This window comes from Panthera onca, chromosome D4, assembly GCF_046562875.1.
Source record: "Panthera onca isolate mPanOnc1 chromosome D4, mPanOnc1 haplotype 2, whole genome shotgun sequence".
In the NCBI taxonomy this organism is placed as follows: domain Eukaryota; kingdom Metazoa; phylum Chordata; class Mammalia; order Carnivora; family Felidae; genus Panthera; species Panthera onca.
In genome coordinates, this window is record NC_138351.1 from 14018908 (window position 1) to 14041948 (window position 23041).

Sequence of the window (23041 nt, forward strand, 5' to 3'; positions counted from 1 at the left end):
ATTGGAAGTGAAACGTGACCTTAAGCAAGTCTCATATGTACCCAGTTGTTCAGTTTCCTACGTGAAAAATGGGAATTTAAAACAGGCCAGATCCCTGAAGTCATCAGAGGCACCAAGAAAATGCCTGAATGGTTCTCTTTATTGAAGACTCAACAAATCAAAATCAGCTGGAGGCACATTTTCACTTGTTGAGTTAACTACTAGCTACCTTAGGGGTCTATCTATGTCTGACCATAAATGATAAGCTTGATTATTGATTCTTAATAGAGTAACAGTCACAATAAAGTACCCAGGAGACATATCATCTGCCATCTGCTACTGCTTTGTCCTTAGCCACCGAGCAAGGTGCCAGGCTCATGATGGGTCTTCTGGAAACATTTGTTGAATTCAGTTGAATTCAGGGGTGTGTGTGGGGGGGTGTCACAGACTTTTTCTAAACTATTTACGCTATTATCAGTGAGCTATAAGATGTAAAAAGTGCCCTAACATCAGCACTCACATATGGTTCAACTTGACATTTTAAAGAGAAGTATTAAAAATGAATGTCCATGAGAGACATGATGAAAAAGATTTGAAGTACATTTTCAAGAGTTCTCTCAAGTGCCATCATTGTTCATTGAATAACTTCTTTTGCTCATTTTGGTATCACACTATATTTTCTCACTTTACCTTCCCAGAATAGTTAAGGAATTGAGCAGTACCATAAAAATGAGATGGTTTCATACAGAACAGTTATCTTAAAAAAGAAATAATCAAGATTCTGTGCCACTTCTGTAAATATGAACTAAAAAAAGCCTTCAATCATCTCCATTTCCCCCCTTCTCCTGCCTGCTATGTTTTTTTTTTTTTTTCTTTTATCAAGAAACTGCTGCCCTGTGAGAAATAATAGTTTGAGGTTTGGTTCCTTGCTCCATTAATAAGAGACTGTATTTGACTTGTGTGACCTATTATACTTCTAAAGTGTATCAGTGTCCTGGGGCCTTCTCTTTTCTAAGTCAGTGTTTCTCATGGTTTGATTTTCATCTTAAAGGAAATGTCCAAAATGTCAGTTACACAAAAATGGGTGCCATTTTTATATCAACATTTAAAACCTGTAAGAAAATGACAATTGTTGTCCCCAAATTTCTTTTTGTGCTCCAGAGGGTATGAGGAGGGAGGGATAACCCATGGTCCCATCTGATTCATCTGTGGATGGAGAACTTTTGAGAATTACTCCTTCAAATCCAAGGAGAGGGAAGCAAAAGATTATGCTTTTGACCAAAAGGCCCTTAACGATTGAGACAAAAGGGCACTTTAAAACTTTAAAACTATTTACGTGTCTGTAGAGGAGACATTTTCCTCACTGCTGATGAGGAGGATTAAGTAACTTCCTACTGAAAGGCACTTTGAAGATTAAGGGCTAACTTGAAATGTTAATACAGCACACTTCTTTTGGAGGAGAACTTGCTGACATAAGAAATATCCACCCCTATATGGGTTTGTATGTTTTTTAAAGTTTATTTATTTTCAGAGCGTGGAGGGGAGGGGCAGAGAGGGAGGGAGAAAGAGAATCCCAAGGAGGCTCAGTGCTGTCAGTGTAAAGCCCAATGTGGGGCCCAGACTCACAAATGGTGAGATGATGAGCTGAGCCAGAATCAAGAGTCAGATGCTTAACCGGCTGAGCCACCCAGGCGCCCTGGGTTTTTATTTCAACGCCTTAAAAAAGGGTCTCTTTTCCAATGTTTAAAATTATTTTATGAGGTATTTGCCAAAGTACTATGCTATTTAATTTTTCCCTTTGCCTTGGTTTAGCACATGCTACCACATTGTTTCATGTTAAGGAACAATTATATCCCATACCTGCGTTTTTTTATACCTAATGATATGTTTAGACTCATTCTAGGATCTTCCAAGAGAAGCCTTTGCCAAGTTCTGATCTTGAGCACTGGTTCTGTCAGTGGGATCTTTACTTCAACTCACAGACCAGCTGTGATCCACTTAAAGTTCTCATGGAGAAAGAAGTCCTAGAATGGGCCTTCTAGAATGTTTCAGTTATCTAGAATCTACCAGACAATAGGCGAGATGGCTGGAAACCTCTCTTCCCTTTGAGAGGATATATAGGAGCAAAGGATCAATTTACATAGGATACATTGAGAGCAACAAACAGTCAAATGATTTCATAACAATGTATTTCTCAATGTACCAAAGTGTTGTAACCCCTAGAAATACAGAAACATTTTAGATGATTAAATTTCCTAATTTCAGAATGAAGCTGTTACCAATTCAAATATGAAAACAAATATATAAATTTATATTACTATTATTATTATATTATAATCCAGTGCTAAAAATTGGATAAAGTATCAAAGTATCATCTCCCTTTGCATAAATACTGAATATATCTGGCCTCTACATTCTCACCCATTTCCTACAGTGATAATACATGGAAATTTATTCTATAGACAATAAAAGACCTTATAGCCTAATACAAAAGCACTTCTGAATGAATATCTTAGTTATGAAAGGTAGAGAATCAGGCTATACCTAAAAATACCATGCTTTGTGTAAATTTAGCCTGCCAGTATATGGTAACATTGTCTTTCTGTCAGGACACACACACACACACACACACACACACACATTGCCTTTGTTTCCGAGAAAAGAAAATGATATCAAATAATCAGTAATGAACTAACGAAGTGGTTCTTAGCCTATTTTTTTGGAGATAAGGATCTTTGAATACTTTTGTGAATCTGATTAAATCTACTGACCCTTTCTCCAGAAAAATAAGTGCACATATGGATAGTCACAAAAATATTTCTATGCAATTTCAAGAGTTTATGGATCTTTGAAAGAGATTCATGAAAACTTGTGAATGGACCCTTACCAAACTCCAACCTAAATTAAGCACATTGATATAGCTATAAAGAACATCAGTTTGAAGCTCACTGGGGCCTGTGAGGCAAGTTCTAGAATGGGTTTGCCAACAAAATTCTATGCCCAAGGGAACAATATCATGCTATTGTTGCCCAGTTATATTGACTGGCTAAACTTCAGAATAAACACTATCTGTAGGATGTTCCTCCTACAGGATGTTCCCTCCATTCTTTCTCTCTTGTTTCTCCTTATTTCTTCTGTTCACACTTTAGTTTCTAAGTTACATTTTGGACACAGGATATTAAAAATACTCTAGAGAAAGTCATAAATGTAAAAATTAGAATCTGTAGTATATGACTCCATTAGTAAAGAAAAGGCTTTTTAAAATACCATGAATACCATTTTCTATTAATGACATAAAGAAAACATTTTTCTTTATGGAATCCACTGCATGTTCAGCTGAATTCACATGGCACATTTCTATTTTCTTTATGCCCATAACAAAATTAGTATAAATTCCTTTGAAGATAATCACAAATTTATACCTTGCTCAGCAAACCTACTAGCCATTCACATACACAGACACACAAAATAGCTGTTTAGATCTATAGTTTTAAAAAATATAACCTCTATTATTCAGAAAGCTTTTTCATTTTATCTAGAGCCCTCAGAGACTTCTGTGTGTGTGTGAATACTTTTCCTGTGCTTTTGGGGAAAAATAGGTTAATTCTTTAGTCGATTGCAATAATTTTACATGTTTCACCATAACCAAAGACTTTCAGCAGTTCTGAGATTTCCATTAGAATTTAATTTTAGACCAATGTGGAGATGCTTAAGCAGGAAGAGGCTTTGCCACACTCTTTAGCTTTTGCAGTGTTGGAACTGGAGGCCTAGCCTTCAAAAATGTGGGCTTGGGCAATGGATTTAACAGCTACATTCTACAATGTTCCAGCCTGACCTACGGCTTTCAAATTACAGACCCCACCCCAATTAATTGTTCTTTGCAGAAGATATTCTCTTGGACTTGTGTCACATTTTGTTCTGACTGCTATGTACCTTAGCTTGGGTTCCCAATAAGGCAGAAAGTGTCAAAATTGGCTTAACCAAAGACTGGGTTGGGCGTTGGGAGGAAGGAAGGTGGCAGGAATAGGAGAATGTCTTCAAACTCCAAAAGCATCCTCTTTCTTTCTCCCTCTCTTCTCTCCCTCTCTGCTGACATGAGATAATAATCTGTGATCAGTTCAGGCACTTGTAAAAACATTCAGTCTGTTGTACGTGAAATGCCTGGATAATGTGAGAATTCTGATCAAAGTAAATTAACACTTTGGTTTCATGTCACATCACCGTATATGATCTAAAATCCCTATGGTCCTAAGGAATAATTTGCTATTGGACAATGGTTCATATTTATATGGAGATGGAGTATAGAAGGTTGGATCTTAGGTAGGTTGTAATGACCTAGGCCACAGATCGTGTGATCTGTGAAAGGAGGGCTCAAACTTTATGTGAGAAATGACTTCCCAAAGGTCTTAATGCATTCAAGACTGAGAATGTTAATGGTGGGTGGGCATTTCTCTCAACCCCTAAAGTTGTGTAGCAATAACATGAACATAACTAATTCACTGGCCTTGTCAGCTATGGGAGTATGTGATTCTTGATGATTTAGAAGTTTGTGTGGAGAATTCACATGCTTTGAAACTATGCGTATAGTAAGACTTTACCAGTGTATTTTATGTTTCACAATTTTTAATTTCCATAATTAAAATTTGCTTAAAATTATAAAACATTGAATGTGCCCCCTTCATCCAACTTCCCACTTGAACAGCCTGGTCTTTGGTTCAATGGCTGACTCTACCAACAGAACATTGGCCATTATCTCCTGTATTTGGACTACATAATGAGGTCATAAAAACTCAGCAACTTCCTAAGGTCTTGCACTTTTCCAAACAGAACCTTGCACAGACTTCGGGGACATTAGCAATTACTATAGTGATGGGAAGAGAAGCAGTAAGCTATTTGCCTCATTTTAATGGACACTAATTTGCTACCTACTTGAGAAATAATGGCTGAAGTTTGCATAATACTGCATAATACCACAACTTTCAACAGATACTTTCAGATTGAGATTCTTCATGTTCTTGTCGATTTAGTGAATCTTTTCTATGGTCTGAGAAATTGGAGATAGATTTGTGAAAAGTATGTAAATCTGGTAATCACTTGTGTTCAAGTGACAACACTTAAAACTATTCTTGTTTGTTAAGTTTAATTAGGAAGATTCATAACACATGAATATTCAGGTACAATGATAGGATATTATTATCCAGAAAGAGAATATTTTTATATGCTGTATTTTATAAAAGGAAAAATGATTGGAAATCCTTAAGCTACCAAGGAACAGAACGAGACCAAGAAAATATCTAGGGGCCGACAAGAAAAGAATACGTTTCATTTTAAGTAGAATATCTTTGCAGTTCTTCTATGGAGGCAGATGTTTTGGATATTGCCTTCATGTTTTAGAGGTAGAATATGCTATCTATTCCAGACAACAGAACTATAACTGGAGTGAGTCTGGCCTTACTTGGAAACGGGTAATGAACCCAATTATCTTTTAGTGAATCCTGGTGAGGTAACCAATTGGTGAATGCCAAACCCATCGCAAATCAATCCTGTGTGTCATTATTATTACTATACCTTTTCATCACTATAATTCTGCACCTAATGCTTAGGAAAGCATCTGGGAATATCAAGTACCACACAAACTATTAGGCAGTAGAAATAAAGCCACATGCAACAAGACGCTTCACTTCTGGATACTTATGGTTGTCAAGTGGGAAGGAAATTCCTTGAAAGATGGCTGGGGACTTTCCTTAAGGCTGAGACTTCCCAATGTACAAATTTCCAATTCACTTTAGGACTAGGCAGGGGGAACATAATGTGAATTTCTTAAACATCCTCTCCTGTTATCAGTGATCCTTATGGCAACTCCCTTACTGATATTTAGCCTAATGGACCCCCTCCATGTATAGTCCTTCCATAATTACAGCTAATAAACACACCAGTATACCAGAATAAACACACATGTATATTTTATCTTTTCATCTAAAATCTCAGCAAATTTGTCTGGAGATAGGCAGTCGTTAAAACCCTAAAGATACAGAGTTTGAATTAACGGCAATGCCTTTCCTGGTGATAAAAGATTAAAAACCTATGGTGTAGCATTTCTTCTCCCGGGGACAGTGAATGCAAAAGCTATTGATGAATACCGCAAACCCCTTTTTGTCCAGCTTGTTTTCAATACTGTTGAACTCATCTATTTTGCGTATTATCAATGCGTATTTTCACAGGAACCGTGTACTAGCTCCTACCACCTGACTTTCATTTTAGAGATTGCCTTGCTTCGATTTTCTGTCTGGTAGCCAGAGGACCAAGGACAGACGGAGAGAGCGGATGGGCGGATGAAATGTGGATCCTGTAAGTCATGCAAAGGCGTCACTGTGGCACGCGTACTGGAAACACTGGTCATGCCCTCCCTGTCCACACTCCCCTACCGAGGAGTTGACCCGTCCACAGGTCTGCCTTGTTTGGCTTCTTTTAAAGCTGGGTGGTCTAGAGGTGGGTTCCAGACCTGCAACAGGTCACATTTGCCTTTCTGGAATTGGAGTGGAAACCCAAGGGCTGAAGTGAGTTTCTGGAAAGTGGGTTGGTGGAGAGTGAAGCTTCTCTATCAGCTGAGGCTCTGGTAGGACAATGGGTGGGTGATTAAACAAGGGAAGAAGACCATGAGAAAGGAAGAAAGGGGGCAGAGGATACCACAGAGAAGGGATCATGTGGCCTGAGTGAGAGGGAAGGAAGGGTGTGTGTGTGTGAGTAAGAGAAAGAGAGAGAGATCATTTATTTAAATATATATTTAAATGTATATTATATATGTTATTTATTTGTAATTTATATATAAATTATCTAAGTCATATAAACTATAATTTATAATTATATTTATATAAATATATTTTATATAAACTTATATAATATTACATGTTATAAAATAATATATGAATATTATAATTATTTATAAAACATACAGAACAGAGTCTGGCATTTAAGAACTACATGGTTAAACAAACACAAATATAAAGATTCTTATTTAGGGGCACCTGGGGGGCTCAGTCGGTTGAGTGTCCGACTTCTGCTCAGGTCATGATCTCACAGCTCATGGGTTCGAGCCCCGTTTGGGGCTCTGTGCTGACAGCTTGGAGCCTGGAGCCTGATTCAGATTCTGCGTCTCTGTCTCTGTCTCTGTCTCTGTCTCTCTCTCAAAAATAAATAAACATTAAAAAAATTTAAAAGATTCTTATATTTATTAAGCTTATAAAAGATTTCCCATTTAAATGTGTATAAATATTCATGAGGATAACAGAAAAATAAATGTGCTTCATATACTTAAACCAAAAGGAGGAGTCGACAAATAATTTAAAACATGTTTTTCCAAAGTTTGAATGTCCTCTCATGCAGACCAATAATAATATGCTGAGGAAGACAAATTTTTTTTTATCTTGTATCCAAAAAGCTAAAACTATTTGTTTTGGGGTAGGTGATTCTTTCTGGTGGGGGGCGGGGGCGGTTAGGTGACTTTTTGTATCACTCCCCAAATGCTTCTACCATGGCCTCTTCTGGGTGCTTCAATCAGCTTGTTAAGCCATTTGAGTTTTGTGGTTTGGACAAAGATGTAAATGCCAAATAACAAAATCCATAAACCGACTCCAAGTATATTATATGCTAATAAACTAACTTGGCTTTTGACTTAGTCAATGGGAAACAGTTATTCCCTTACAGCACGCCAGTTCTGATTGAAATATCCTGCTATTAATGTTCATATATTACCGGGACATCCAAGTAACATTCTATGTGAATCATTTCAATAGAAAAGGAACAGCCAATCCCATGGGCTGTGGTGCAAGTATTACTTTCATAAAAGGAAAGAGCCAGCGTTTTCTTTGAGGCCATTGTTTGCAGGCTGAATGTTTTAATGTAATTGATCTAAGTCTACAAGAAAACTCGCCCAAACAAAGCCAAAGTCTTCTTAGTTTCTACTCTGTTCAAACCCACATCAAAAGGCATCCTTTGCCTTCTCAGATGTAAGGTAATCAGAGTGGTTCTAACTCCTTTGACTTTATAATACTATGCCCATCCTCCCCGTATAACAATTGTGTCTTCCTCCCCCAAATGTGAAAAGTTCTTTTCTCTCTTTAAGGAATGTTCTTTTTGACTTACTATCTGTGAGGAACTTACACTCACCCTGCAGTTTCCAGGTTCAAAGATAAGCCTTCCTGAGCCCCTTCCCCACTTTTGCCCACCAGGCAGAATTAATAATTCTCACTTGTGTTGCCTCATAGCATTTTCTTTTTTTTAAAGCCCATGCCAATGAAGAGATTTTTAAAATTTGTCTATCAATTACTTTGGCATAAAAGGCATTAAAACTTTCTCATAGTGCCTTTCCTATCTCTTGAAGTTTTCTCTCATTAATTATATGTTTGGACACGTCTTTTCTCTATTAGGTGAGTTTATCTTTGTATTCCCTGCATGGCATGTACATAGTCATTGCTACTACACATAGTAGTTGCTCACTAAAACTTGGGGTATAAAAGGCAGGATACTGAATTACTATCAAGTATACCCTGATTTCTTTTTTCTTTATTTTCTTATTTTTGTTTTTGAGAGAGAGACAGAGAGAGAGACAGAGAGAGAGGCAGGCAGAAGGAGAGGTAGAAAGAGAGAATATTAAGCAGGCTCCACGCCCAGCAAGGAGCCCAAAGCAGGGCTCCATGTCACAACTGTGACATCGTGACCTTAGCCAAAATCAAGAATCAGCCACTAATCCGACTGAGCCACCTATGTGCCCCAATCCTGATTTCTTATAGGTTAAATGACAATATAATTATTTCCACAGAAATTTTTAGATATTTTCTGACTTGAGCCACTTCCCCTCGATCAACTGGCCTGAGATCCAGAGCACTGAGATCTGATTTAAATTTTCATGAAATCGGGAATTTTCCCAGATGCCTAGGGTTTTATGTTCATTCATTGGCTCATTCCCGAAGTGCTTCCTGCCTTATTTCCCTGCCTCCACAGCAATCACCACCAGCTAGTTATCATCATAAATACAGTCTTCTCTGTAGCTGTCTTTAGTGGGTTCTCCTTGCTTACAGACCAAAGTCCACACTTTTCACGTGACAGGCGAGGCTCCCCATGTTCTGGCCCAACCTTCATCTGTAGCCTCATCTCCCTCCAGATCTTCTGTTCACCTTAATTCTGGTCTCGTCAGACTATCTTCATGATCTGCCAGCTAGGATTCTGTTTTAACTTCCTCCTAGCCATCCAAATTTTCAGAGGGGAGTATCTCTCCCCACTCCCAGTTTCATGAGGAAGAGTGAGGTCTCCCGGCTTCTCCGGGGGCTCTGCCCCTAAAGGTATGTTGGTGAGGCATGAGGGGTGGGGTAAAGGCTCACTATGGGATTCTGCCAGATCTGGGGGAGCCATTAAACCCACTTGGCCAATGGTCTTAAAGCCATACCTGCTAACTTGTCCAACAAAAACTGGTATTTTGAGTTTCATCAAGTACTTTTTTTTATTTCTGAGATTGTTCAGAATTTCGATGAGAAAGGCAGGTACTCTTTATTGTGGCCTCTCAGAGACCCCAATGCAATGTTCAGAGTCTACTTTAAATGTTACTAATTGCTGAGGTATTTCTTAACTCCCTTAGGTAGTATTAATCACTCATTCCTTTGTAGCCTGTGGCTGATTTTTTTTCTTTTTTTTTTTTTAATTTTTTTTTTAACGTTTTTTAATTTTATTTTTTGAGACAGGGAGAGACCGAGCATGAACAGGGGAGGGTCAGAGAGAGGGAGACACAGAATCGGAAACAGGCTCCAGGCTCTGAGCGGTCAGCACAGAGCCCGACGTGGGGCTCGAACTCACGGACCGCAAGATCATGACCTGAGCTGAAGTCGGACACTTAACCGACTGAGCCACCCAGGCGCCCCTGATTTTTTTTCTTTTATCTATGTTTTGGCAGGTATTTTATTCTGCCTTGCTTTAATGAAAGTTTCATCCACTAAATTTAAACTTCTTGAACAGACCCCTGCCCCCCCGCCTTTAGGCAACATCCTGGTGTCAAAAGTGCCTCACATGTAGAAGATGGTTTTGATAATTGTGAAATAAAACAAAATTAAAATGTACAGTGCCCCAGGTACAGTGCCTTGGGACTAGCACAGTTGAAGGGACAGGAATAAATTGGTGGTTATACAGGGACCGAATACCATATCTCAATACTATCGATGTGTATTTCTGACAGTTGACACGAGAGCCATTTAAGTGGCCCCATCGTGTCCTTTCACACGCCTTAACTACCCGGCCTCAGCAGTGGTCAGAGACCTAGAGAAGGAGCTGCTGAGTCACCTGGGCCGGTGCTCACATTTCACTTGTCCATTTGGATTAGGTCTGGAAGAGTCCAGATTCTTAGCGACTCAAATAGCCAATTTCGGTTCAGCTGTCTTGTCCTTTTAAATTGAAGTCTCATTGTTTCTCAGAATTGGACCCAGCTGGAGTGACAACGTGTCCTGGCCACTGGGAGGGGAAAGACGTAAACAAAGGTTTACATTCTTCCCTTTGCTGGAACGATATCCATGAAAGCTATTACTTCCTCCACATGAAATGAATAGGGAACTACGTGACTGAAATGGAAACATAATTCTGTTCTCTCTGAGGTGATTGGTATGATTCAGCAGCAGCTACGGTGCTGTTGGCTAGAAGTGACCTTCATTCACCACCAAGGTTATTAAACTAACTGACTGCCATTATCCTATATGAGACAAAGGAAGGGTACTGATTGTTTGACATCTAGTAATAGTATTTAGTCCAATTTCTGACCAGCAGTTGGCAGAAGTGATAAATTTTTATTTGACTGTCTAGGCATCTTTTCTAAAAGACAATGTATCAAGTCCAGTCTGTTCAAATCTTTATCATGACTAAATACTCAGTGGGAAATATGGATGACATGAGGAACCTTCTTTCCTCTGGTGTCAAGTTCCGTGTGGATGGAGCTCTATTAGTGGAACATATCTAGCCCCTTGTCCTTCCCTTACTCCTCTTCACATGTAAAACTGAGCAACTTGATTGGGGGTGACTAATGTCTATGTTTCTTGGTTAAATAGAACAAATCTACTACTAGTCTCCCACTGAAGAGAGCTGAGCTTCTTTCTTCCTTGTCCTCCATGGACCAATGCCAGTCAATGCTATTAGTAAAGATGTCTTTTGTAGACACAGATTTCTTTTCTGGTTGGCTGTCTGGAGGCTGAAAAAGGCAAACCCATTTGGCCCTCACACTAAGTCATTATTTCCAATAACTTCACCATTAATAAAAATTATGTTTTGATCTCCATCTGCCTGACTCTGGTGTCCAACTCTCAGTCAGTTTCAGTCTTGTTCCATCAAGGGTGAAGTATAATGTATTAGACTTTCTCAAGCTCTAACACCATGAATTATAATACTGTTATTTCTCTTGCTTGTATTCACTTAGCATCAGAACATCTAACAAACTTGAGCCTCTAGTTCATATTTGTGATGTGAGATCATTTTTCAAGTGCAAAGATGGCCTTCTCTAGCAGACATTTTTTAAATGTTTTTTAAAAAACTTTTTAATGTTTATTTATTTTTGAGAGAGAGAGAGAGAGAGCATGAGCAGGGGAGGGGCAGGGAGAGAGGGGTCACAGAATCTGAAGCAGGCTCCAGGCTCTGAGCTGTCAGCACAGAGTCCAACGCGGGACTCAAACTCATGAACCATGAGATTATGACCTGAGCAGAGGTCAGACGCTTCATGGATTGAGCCACCCAGGCACCCCTTCTTTATGTTTTTATAGCTCCTCACAAGGAAATGACAATTCCAATATGTTAAAAAACCTAGTTACAAATGGTGCCAAAACAAGGCTGCTTATGAATTTCTGGGTTGCAGTGAATGATCTCTCATAGTGAAGTCCACTCCGCCAACTGGCTGAAGGCAGTTTTTTTTTTTTCTCTTTGGGGAACAAGCAGTTGCTGAGCACCTGCCAGGTGTTGGACAGCAGCCAGGCAGGTTGCACATGCTTGCGCAACATGCTCAACAATCCTATGATAGAAAGATTTTAAATCTCAGTTTACACTTAAATAAACTGAGGCACAAAGAGTAAACTGAGTATTGAAACTGGGTCTACACTATTTGCACTCTTACTGGGTCGTCTCTCACTAGGGTGACCATTTGTTCTATCATACAAATACCAGGACACTTTTGCAAATGAAAGGGTTGTCAGTCATTAATAGTTATGCTGGGATGACTAGTATAAACCAGATCTAGTCCTGGACAAACCAGTACAATGGTCGCTCTATCTCTCTCTCATGCCTCAGAGTTCCAAATTCATTTCTGAAAAATTTTAAAAATGGATGGCAACGTCAGATATTTAGAAAGGGGCCTGAGTTTGTTCACTGTTCCCTTTTTGCATCTCTTCCTGGCTTAATAAGGCCAAGACTCACTGCTACCCCTCTCTGATTCCCTGGGAGCAGGTTTCCAGCTCCATCTAAACCACAGCTATTCATTATTAGAGATATTCCTTCCCCTAGGTACTCAAAAGGATGAAGCTCCAGGGAGGGATTAGATCATTAAGCAAAGGAAAACAGCAACTATAACACAGCAGCACCTGCATAAATCCTGTAGGGGGAGAATATTGATTTAAAGTTTTTCTCATTCTAGCATATCCTTGATGGTGCTGAAAATAAATCCCTTCTACTTTTCTCTCTTATAAGTAAATGCCTCGTTACATTCTATCAGTTAAACATACTGGAGGCCACAATGAGGAATCAGCAGACAGTCATGGCCCAAGGGCATCCAATGGTACTTTGGGTCCTTAATCACTCAGTTATTACCCTACTCTGTCATGTTCATGTGAAAACAGACACTTGGCTTATTCCTACTCTGCCACCAAGAACCATTTGACTGCAATAATAAGTGCTAATACCATCATTCTAGAAGATGGGCTCTCCTAACGTTATATATAAGAAAGTGGCAATCTAAGGACTGTTCTCAAAACCCTAATTCTAATGTGCAAAGACCTAGTTTGTGCATTGAAAACTATCATTGGAAGGGGTGTGCAGAAATGCCCGTGTCAAGGTCTCAGCTCTTCTGATCAGAGTCTGCTGTAGCACACGGCTCTTGAGTTTAGAATGTATCAGAATTTCCTGGGGAGCAGTTTGAGAACACCCTGTTGCACACCTTCCCGGAGCTTCTGACAAGTAGGTCTAAAATGGGACTTGAGAATGTGCATTTCTAACAAGTTCCCAGGTGATGCTATTGCCAGTGGCCCAATGGACCAGAACCGCTGCTCCAGCATTAAGCTATAAGTAGAAGAGACTTCCAACTATGAAAAGAAGTGGAATCTTAAGATGTGTCCCTTGCAGTAAATTAAGATGAGAGCCCATGGAGTAGGACTGAAAGATCCATGTTTTGTTCCCTGGAACAAATCTAAATCTAAATCAGGAGTCTGCAAACTTTTTCTGCAAAAGGCCAGATAGTAAGTATTTTCAGGTTTGCAGGACAGACAACCTCTGCTGTAAGTCCTCAACTCTGTCACTGTTGGTTGAAGGCAGCCATAGATGGTACATGAAAGAATGAGCATGGACATGGCCGTGTTCCAATAAAGCTTTATTTACAAAGACAGATGGCAAGCTGGATTTGGCCCATGGGCTGTAGTTTGCCAACCTTTGGGTCTAACTACTGTGATAAAAATGATTCCTATGAAGCAACATCTGTTAGTCTGCCAAGCTTGAATACATCTATGATCAATGAGAAGCTAACCAAGCTGGAAAGCTGTGTAAGCCAAGCGGTGACATCCAGTTCAGTTGTATGTGATTGATGTAGCATTGCCCTTACTGGAAGTTATGTGCTCTTCTTCCCCTAGAACCAGTTCCCCTAGTTCATCCCCTAGAACCAACTCTTTAAAAATGAATAGCTTCCCACTTCATCCTATTTCAGTAGGGGATTCACTGTACTGCTGAAAATTATTTACCTATATTGAATATACCCTCTACTTGGTATGTGGCCTAAAAGCAAATAATGTATTTTCTGTCTAACAGGATCATTTACTGAGTTACTAATTCATATTTTGTTTTCCATTTATTTTTCCTTCTCCTTATTTCCAAAAGGGCCCACTGGGCTGTCTTTTCTCAGGGAAAGTTGGCATTGCTGGCCTGAAGATGAGCTCTCTGAATGGCTTTTGTTAAAAACCTAAGCTCATTAATGTCTTAAAGAGAAAGAAGACAAGGCAAGTGTCTCTGATGGGTAGACATGGGATGGGATGAGACAGGAGAAGGGACTCGCAATATCCCGATGGTCAGTTTGCAGGTTTCATCTTACTTGACCCATCAAAAGCATTTACACAGTTGGCCATGGCTTCCTCTTGGAAATATGCTCTCCATTTGGATTCCAGAAGCTCCCTCTCCTTACTTCACTAGCTCCTCCTTCTTCATCACTGCTGGTGCCTTCTCACCTCCCTGACCTCTGGTAGAAGGACTGATTCAGTTCTTGGTCCTCTGCTGTTTCCTTGTCTCCTCTCCTCACTCACTCCCTGGATGATCTCACCCACTCACATGGTTTTGTACACTGGCCAGACACGGGCGACTTCCCTGTTTATATCTCCAGACCACTATCTGCACTGAGCTTCAGTCTTGCCCAACCTTGCTCCTCTCGACATGGCCTCAGTGCCATGGGATAGCTCAGATAAGACGCACCCAAAGGTAAGCTCCTGATATTGTCTCTACCTTCTACCCTCCTCCCCAGTCTTCCCCATCTGAATACATGGCAGTGCATTCTTCTAGCTGGTCAGTCCCCCAAACTGCGAGTCACCTTGGATTCATCTGTCCCTCTCACACCTTGGATCAAATTTAATGGTAAATATTGCTTGCTCTGCCTTCAAATTATAGCCTGAATTATACACCTAGTCTAAGCACTGCCAGCTTTTGTCTGGATTCTTGCCATGGTCTCTTCACTGCTGTTTCTGCTTTCACACCTGCTCCCTATGTAGGCTACTCAACTCAGTAGGTGGGGTGATGCTGTTGAAACATACAAGAACACTTCTTCCTTTGCTCAAAACTCTGCAAGCTACTATTGCACACAGGGCAAGTGTAGAAGTCAAAGTTCTTACCCTCCTCATTGGATCTGGCCCTCATTCCTTCCCTGGACTCCTCTCCTACTCCTCTCCTCCCTTTCCTTCCACATGGCCACACAGGCTCCTCCTGATGTTCTCCAATCATGTAGCCCACATTCCTGCCTCAGTGCCTTTTCACTGCTATTCCTTCTGCCAGCAATGGTTGTCCCCAATATGTCACATACTCTGTTCCCTCACTTCCTAAAGTCTTCACTCAAGTGTCCCCTTTCCAGTGAGGCCTTCTCCACCACTCTATTTAAAACTGCAACCTCCTCCTTACACTCCCCTTTTTGGCCTCTCTGCCTTCCTTCTCTCCCTGACACTTATTCCTACCCAATACACTACATATTTTACTTATTTTTGGTTTCCTTCAACCCAAATGCAAGCTCCAGGAGGGTGGGATGAGCACAGACACCTGGCCTGAAAGGGACTGCTATGAAGTGCACCCTGGTGCTGCGCTCAGCACTGGAGCACCAGAACCTTCTGCCTGGCCTGGGGGTGGGGGCGGTGGGGTGGGGGACCATGCAGACTTGGGCAGTTCCAGTACCAATGGTTACCTTGGCTGAGGGAAAATAAGAGGCCTCTTCCCAATTTCCCAGGTACACTATACCTGAGAGAGAGAGAGAGAGAGAGCAGCTGAGAGGGGGAGAAGATGGGAAAGGAAGGGGAGAAGGGGAGGGGTCAGAGGGAGGACATCAGGAGGAGTGGGAGGGAAAGAGAGACATAATAAAAACTGAGATTGAATTCACCAAAACTACATGGAAAGGGAGCTTAGAATTGGATTTATTTGATTTAAGGAAAATTTTTATTATGCAACATTTCCTACCTACCTAAGTTTATGAACCATAATTCATACTCACTGTAACGGTTCTTATTACCTGAATAATGGGAACAAGTAAGTTGACAGGACCAAACAAATCCTGCTCCATGCACGACCTGCAAACAGAATCTAAGAACGGAAATACAAGGGAGAAGAGAACTTTCTACTTGTCCCCAATCTCCTGATGGTGCAGGCTGGCCACGTTAGTTGTTACTTCTTTCAGAATCCCCCCTCCCCGCTGCCACGATTTCCTAATAAATTCTGATGTGCACCCGAGTCAGAACTCACTTCCTGTGTTCTCCCTCTGGGTGGAAGAAATGTGGCTAATGAGGAAAGGTTCAGCTCAGATTTGTTTGATGACCAGAAGAGCTGACTCTTCAATCCTCAGTCCCCCGTGTTAGCAAAGGCACACCTGTTTTTTCATCCTCCCTCATTCCAGCAGGAATTGCCCACAGAACCCCGTGTGGTCACGAAGACGCCCAGGCTCATTAGCCAGCAAGAACTGTTGATTCCTCTGCCTGAGATCTAGGACTTCAGCATTTGCCTACAGGGCTGCAGCCTGTGGAACTCAAGGCAGCTTTTGAAATCTGACCCTGCTCAAAGAACAGGAACAGCCTGTTCAGTAAGGGGAAGAGCTGCTTGCTTGTTTCAGCTCTGGATGCCAAAAAAGAAAAAAAAAATTTCGCCTATTTGGCCGGTATTACGGAATAACGTCTCTAGTCTCCTGTTTTTGTTTTTTTTTTTCCTCAGAGGTTAATATCTTGAGCCAAGGGTTCAAGGTTAAAAGATTTTTATTCTGTTAGAATCTATGACAATGTTATTGCTGACATCTTGGGAGCACTATTTCTGGTCACTCTTCAAGCCTATATGAAATACATTTCACTTTTACAGCCATCAGTGTCAATGGTGTGAAATGATTCAAACACTTATTGAAGGGATAGGCAAATTATTTTAAATTCTGGGAAAGGGGCTTTGAAGGGTCCCGTGACAAATTCCCTGGCCTTAATCACCTCAAGCAAATTAAAATCTCAGCCCACTTTCTTTTAGAACCCTAAAGAGTGAGATACCTTATCCTCTCTAAATATATCCCACAGTAAAATTGTTGATTATGGCAGAAAAGTACTCAGTCAGCCAGTCAGCACAAGTTCTGCCATTTATTTTATGTTAGCCTAACTTCCTAAAGGTAGCTATGCATTTTTACTGAATGGTTGATCCTAATCTAGACTGAAAAGCAGCCATAGGCAATTATCACTTTAAATAAGTGGGGGAAGATCAATACTTACTTCTTTTTCTGTGTATATGGAAATAATGGAGCCATGATGGCTTTGGCTGCTCCAAAAAATACACATCCTTCGACTCTCTAAGTTCCTAAGATGGAAACGATTTAATAAGAATCATGATTCAACAAGAATCATGATTCAAATTTCCAGAATAAATACTTTCATGCCCATGACAGAAGTATTCATGATGGTCTTTGCCAGTACATGTTCCTATGCATTTATCTGCCCAGAGTCTGTCTATGTGTTACTGTTTTACTACGTGTCTTTCCCTTGAAGATTTTAACATCTAAGCTCGTCTATTACATTTTTATGTCGGGCTGGAAACCAGAGCTAAAAATAAGGCCAGAAAAACATTTATTGATGTTTACAATAAAAATTTATTGAGCCCCTACCTGCATATACCAGGCTCTGTGCTAGGTTTGCCGGATGACAAAAATGACTAAGACTCAGACTCTGCTCACAAGGAGCTCACAATCTACAGGAGACGGAGCACGGTGCAGGCAGATAGAGATCACCGCTTTACCAAAAGAGGCAGTTCTGTGACAGACGCTTACACAGAGTGCTGTGGGAACATGGATTATACGGCAAATAATTGAGCCTACAAGAATATGTGTGTGTGTGTGTGTGTGTGTGTGTGCGTGCGTTCATGTGTGTGTGTGTGTTATAAGATTTCATAGAAGAGAAGATTTTCAAGCTGAGGCTTGGAGTGTAGGTTTTTGTCCTTAAGTAGAATTGGAAGAGGTTGGAATTTCAGCAAATGTCAATACAGGAGAAAAACACCTCCAATGAGGAATGTCATCATGTCGTTTACGGGGAAATTGCAAGTAGCTTAAAAGGGGTGGAACATAAGGTCTCCATGAATTATGAAAGAAGGGGAAACCAGAGAAACAACAGATGAAAACATATAGAAAGACTTTTGGTTAGCAGTGGAATAAGGAAGAGGTTGGGTCACATCAAGAGGGTCTATGCTATCATGAGAGGAACCTATTATGGGGCTGACCAATAACAGCAGATTTTGCTGACTATTGAGACCCAAATGCCAAATATTTGCTATCCACATCTTTCTAATCTGAAAAGAGATCTCAGCATTCTTTCCTGCATGTAAAAGAACCTAAGAGATCTTATCGGAATGGTGGGTAGCTCCCCTGTTGGACTCATTCAGGAACTGCCCCAGTCCCTGAACAAAGTCATTCTAATGCAGAAAGGAGCTCTTTGCTAAAAGAGAAAGCTTTTTGCTTAGCCTGGATTGGAAAATGAGTCAGATAAACAAGCTAGGCAGACTGCGAAGACACAGGTTTCACTAACATGAGATCTACTCCCCCAACATTATTCCTTTGAGTCCATTATTGACTTGATGGACAAAGTGACATTTTAGTACCAAGCATGACAAACATTTCAGGGACAGCCAACTTGTATCAGGCCATTGCAAAAGATAAGAGAGGGCAGATGTTTAGACCGTATTATCTTTTTCACACAATCTATTCTTTTATAGATTTATAGAGGGAAAATTCTTTAAAAAGTAGAGAAAAGTTCGAACAACACGTTCAGTTGAGGGCGTCTGAAAAATGGCAGGTCATCAGAGTCCAAAGTTAACTAATCATGAATTTGATATACATATTTTGGATGGTCTTTTACTTGATCTGTTGAGTCTACAGGTAGTAGAAAGTCCAAACGATTGGGCTGAACAGGTTAGAGCATCCACAGAAGGCAATGAAATGTCCCTGATATACATGTAACCCACCTAGGGGAAGTTTAACATCCTTTTCAGGTCATGTGGTTTGAACTCAGGGCTTTCATTCTATGAGAATATAAATTCATTATTTCTTACTTCCAGGTCTCCCTGGATGAAGTTCTGCTATGACCCTTAACTTATTGACTGCTATTGGTCTCATGGAACAGTTATGGGCTCAGTGATGGAAATTTTCATGTCATGGTTACCCCAATGCATTTGAACATGGTGCAATGATCAAAAAAGATGCCAGTGATGACAATTGAACGTCCCTTTGCCTTCCCAGCCTCCTTCATATATTCTCAGGCATAGGATGACAAAGGGAAGTCCACGAGTCACATGAAGAAAGACTGTAGCCATGGGTACACGATCAGGATCTCCTCTGCTTATCTTCACCCCCACCCTGCCATCACCCTGCCCTACTTCCTCCTCACGTTGCTCCTGTGAATTCCTCCACCATCTTGCCACTAACCACCGTCCTCTGCCCAAAGTTCTCCTGTTGAAGAATTCCAGCTGAACTGATGTTCAACCCGTGTATGATGTGGAACTTGTGTTCAAACAGTTGTTGAATGAAATAAAGACCCCTAAACCCTCCAAGGTAACAAGATGTTAGGGGAGTGCCTTTTTGAGTGAAATAATGCTTCCTTCTGTGGGGTGAAAAGAGCAAGGATTTGGGAATCACATCAGCCTGGTTTGTGCTATGCTGTGCCACTAACTGGATTTAGAACAAGGGCTTAGTAACTCTGAAATGCGGTTTCATCAACTGTAAAAAAGGAAGATAATAATCCCTACCTTGAAGGATCTCTGCATTGAAGGATCTCTGCTCATATATTAAGAGCAGTATATATGAAAACGCCTAGCCTAGCGCCTGGAACACACCAGCGCCTCCAGAAACGCTCATCTTTATCCTCTGTTTTATGGGGGATTTTAAGATGATAAATAATAGGGAATAATCATCATCATCATCTCGGATGCAGTTGGAAGTCTTAGAAAGAGATAAACAGCAGTCATAGGGAGAGAGAGCGTTAGGAATTTTGAAAGGAAATGAATGGTTTTATGGTTAATTTTCTTGGTTGGGGTTTAAGAGGAGATTCATGTTGTCCATTAATTATACTTACCAATTGGGTCTAATTGGCAACTACCCCAAAATGAATAAAACAAGCGGGAGTCAAGAGAGAAAAACGGCAGGCATCCTGTCAAAAAATAAAATCTTTGAAATTTCTACAACCCAATGGTTGAATATACATTTTATTAAAGCAGACAGACTCACCCACTTTATAAATGTATACATGTGATGGCAATCCAAGTTGCACACTGAGACTTTTGCAAAGCGTCAAACAGCCCTCTGTAGCACCTATACCTGATTTTCTCATTCTTCTACTTGTTTGGGTTCTTAAAATCAGCCATCCCCTTTGCTGGATGGAGCAAGCATCCCTCATTATTCTGTGTCAGCCTAGGTGAATGTTGTGGGGCTCAAAGGGTTAAGTGAGGCAATCCGTGTTGAGTGCTTAGCCCTTGTAAATCCTCTAGGAATGTTAGCTGTTGGTACCATGATGATAATAATAATTATGAATCTTTCGATGCTGTTTTCCAAGACTGCACAAGACCTGGATTGCCCCCTCTCTCCTTTTAAAAACATTAATTTTTCTTGTTTTTGGAGATATGTGTCCTCTTCTCAGGTGATTAGCTACTTTTGACAAGGAGTATTTTTTCCCCTCCACTGGCTAATGTACTTAATTTCTTTTCTTTTTAAAGAATTGAAACCAATGACAACATATCATTCAATATGCACAATATTATTTACTGAAAAGATCCCCACATTTCCTTCTTCTTTCTCTCATTGCCAAGAAAATGACTAATTAGATACACAGACATAACCATATGTATATATAGGTATATATATAATATATATAACATATATATCCCTTTTTTCTTCCTTCCTTCCTTCCTTCCTTCCTTCCTTCCTTCCTTCCTTCCTTCTTTCCTTTCCTTTCCTTCCCTCCCTCCCTCCTTCCTTCCTTTCCTTTCTTCCTTCCTTCCTTCCTTCCATGTGTGCATACATGTATATATCTACCTACCTATTTATCCAAAGAAAAAGTCATCAAAGCCACTTCATTATAATAGGTTTCCTTACCAATTTGTCTATACTATCCCAAACTGGGAGGTGAATTTAATTGTAATATCAAGACTCTGGAGTTGTTAATTTACTAAACAAGCTAGGCTGGGGTGAGATGATCCAGTACCTCATTTCAAATCTAGGCCTCGGAGGAGAATCCCACCAACAGTTCTGTTTCTGCTCCTTTTTTCCTTCCCTGGAAACATTTATGGAGGCCCCAGCTTCCTAAGATCAAGCCAGACTCCTAGAGGAGCTTCAACCGGGGGCAGTCGTTGGGCAGAGGGTAGCCAATGTGTGAGAGACACAGTAAGGTCTTAATCCACTTTTACAGAACATTGCTTGGTGATTCCTCAGTGCCCACAACCTGGCAGAGGTGCCTTGTCATAAGAACGTACTCACTGGGGGTAAGACAAAGAAATATCCCTTGAAACACAAAATGTAAGAGTTGGTTTCTGGATTCCTCTGGATTCTTAAAAATTTGTAAAATAACAAGCCAAGAGTAACTACTGTGTATTTCCCAGAAACTTACCAGTTAGCATGTTCCTGAGAAATAAATTCAGCTGGGGAGCACATGCCTCCCCAGGCCGCTCTGCTGCTATGTATGACAATTAGACTGCTTGCTAAATACTATGAGCAAAGCCCCAGATAGAGAAAAACACAAGACCTCCTGGCAAATTTAGCACAAGCGTTTGTTTATGGGACCAGCTACAAAACTGGCCAGGCTATGTGTTTCCTGCAGAGTGAAGAGCACGCTGGTATTTTCAGTGTAGTTCTTTTTTGCTTCCAGTTACCAAACCCTAACGAACAAAAGTTAAAACAACATTTTAGTGAAGATTAACCAGATTTGTTGAAGATTTGTTGCATGGCTGGAAATGGAAATGTCTAAACATGTGGCGTTTGGTGACGGTGACCCCAATTGTCTCATTATTTCCTTGATCACCCTATCGGGCATGGTGTAAAAAGTGGTCTCAAGGGGGGAAATGGGGAAATAAAAGGCCACGGATTTTGCATCAAATGAGGTTGATACCCCAAGAAACCTGCTTTCATTCCTGGCTGAGGTGCATGGAGAACTTTGCCTTATTTGAGTTCCCCTGACGTTATGTTAAATACATGAAAAGTACTTCCCAAACTAACTCAGTGACTATGCTGAGCAGCAGACTAAGCATGTGGCATTCTCAGCTCAGCTAAGATCTGTGCCAGCAGATGCACGGTATGAAAACAGGTAGGACACCTGACCTTTTCTAAGTGGGCTTTCCCATCTGGAAAATGAAGGCAGTGAACCTGGTGAGATACACACATACACACACACACACACACACACACACACAGACACACAGATACACGATTTCTTGTAAAGTATATATATATTATATTATATATATTATATATTATATATTATACATTATATGTTATATATATTATATATTGTATATTATATATTGTATATTATATATTATATATGTTATATCTTATATGTTATATATATAAATACATATATATTTATAATAATGTGTGTGTGTGTATATATATATATATATATGGTTATACAAAATCTCATGAGCATGTGTAGCTGTACACCTGCCCCATCTGTATATCTCTCTATATGTAATAATGTCTCAGTTATCATATATTATTCTATAGTGTACCTTTACTTCCCCCCTGTCAAGGAATGTCTAGAAAAAGGAAACAATGAAATATATATATCTTTTCCTCATGATTTTGATGTCTGTATTTCCTAAAAATCTAACCCCAGTTCACATGTAGATCTTGTTTATGTTTGCAGCTGAAATAATGCAATGTAGAGAGAGGATAAACAATTTAATGAAAGTAAAACAAATTCAATTAGACCACACGCTGTGCACTAAGTTTCTGGAGGTTGAAAGCTTTCACCTACATGACTTATAATCCATTGCCCACATTCCACCCATCAAAATCTTACTTAAAATATCTCTGTCACATACCCCCCCTTGAATGTTCTACCTAGAAATACTCTTCATCTGAATTCCTGTTGTATTTTAT

At 40.1% G+C, this 23041-nt stretch overlaps 1 protein-coding gene across 7 annotated transcripts in view; it reads right to left on the reverse strand.

Annotated features, from left to right (window-relative positions):
• The window catches only part of TRPM3 (transient receptor potential cation channel subfamily M member 3), a 495179-nt gene that overhangs the window by 187024 nt on the left and 285114 nt on the right, over positions 1 to 23041 (reverse strand). For 3 of the 7 annotated variants that reach the window (XM_060610080.3, XM_060610079.3, XM_060610083.3), the window contains exon 7: positions 20025 to 20099. The exons of the other annotated variants lie outside the window; for them this stretch is intronic. In XM_060610080.3, the coding sequence (XP_060466063.1) occupies positions 20025 to 20099 (75 nt within the window). The remainder of the gene's footprint in view (positions 1 to 20024; positions 20100 to 23041) is intronic. 7 annotated transcript variants of the gene reach the window in all.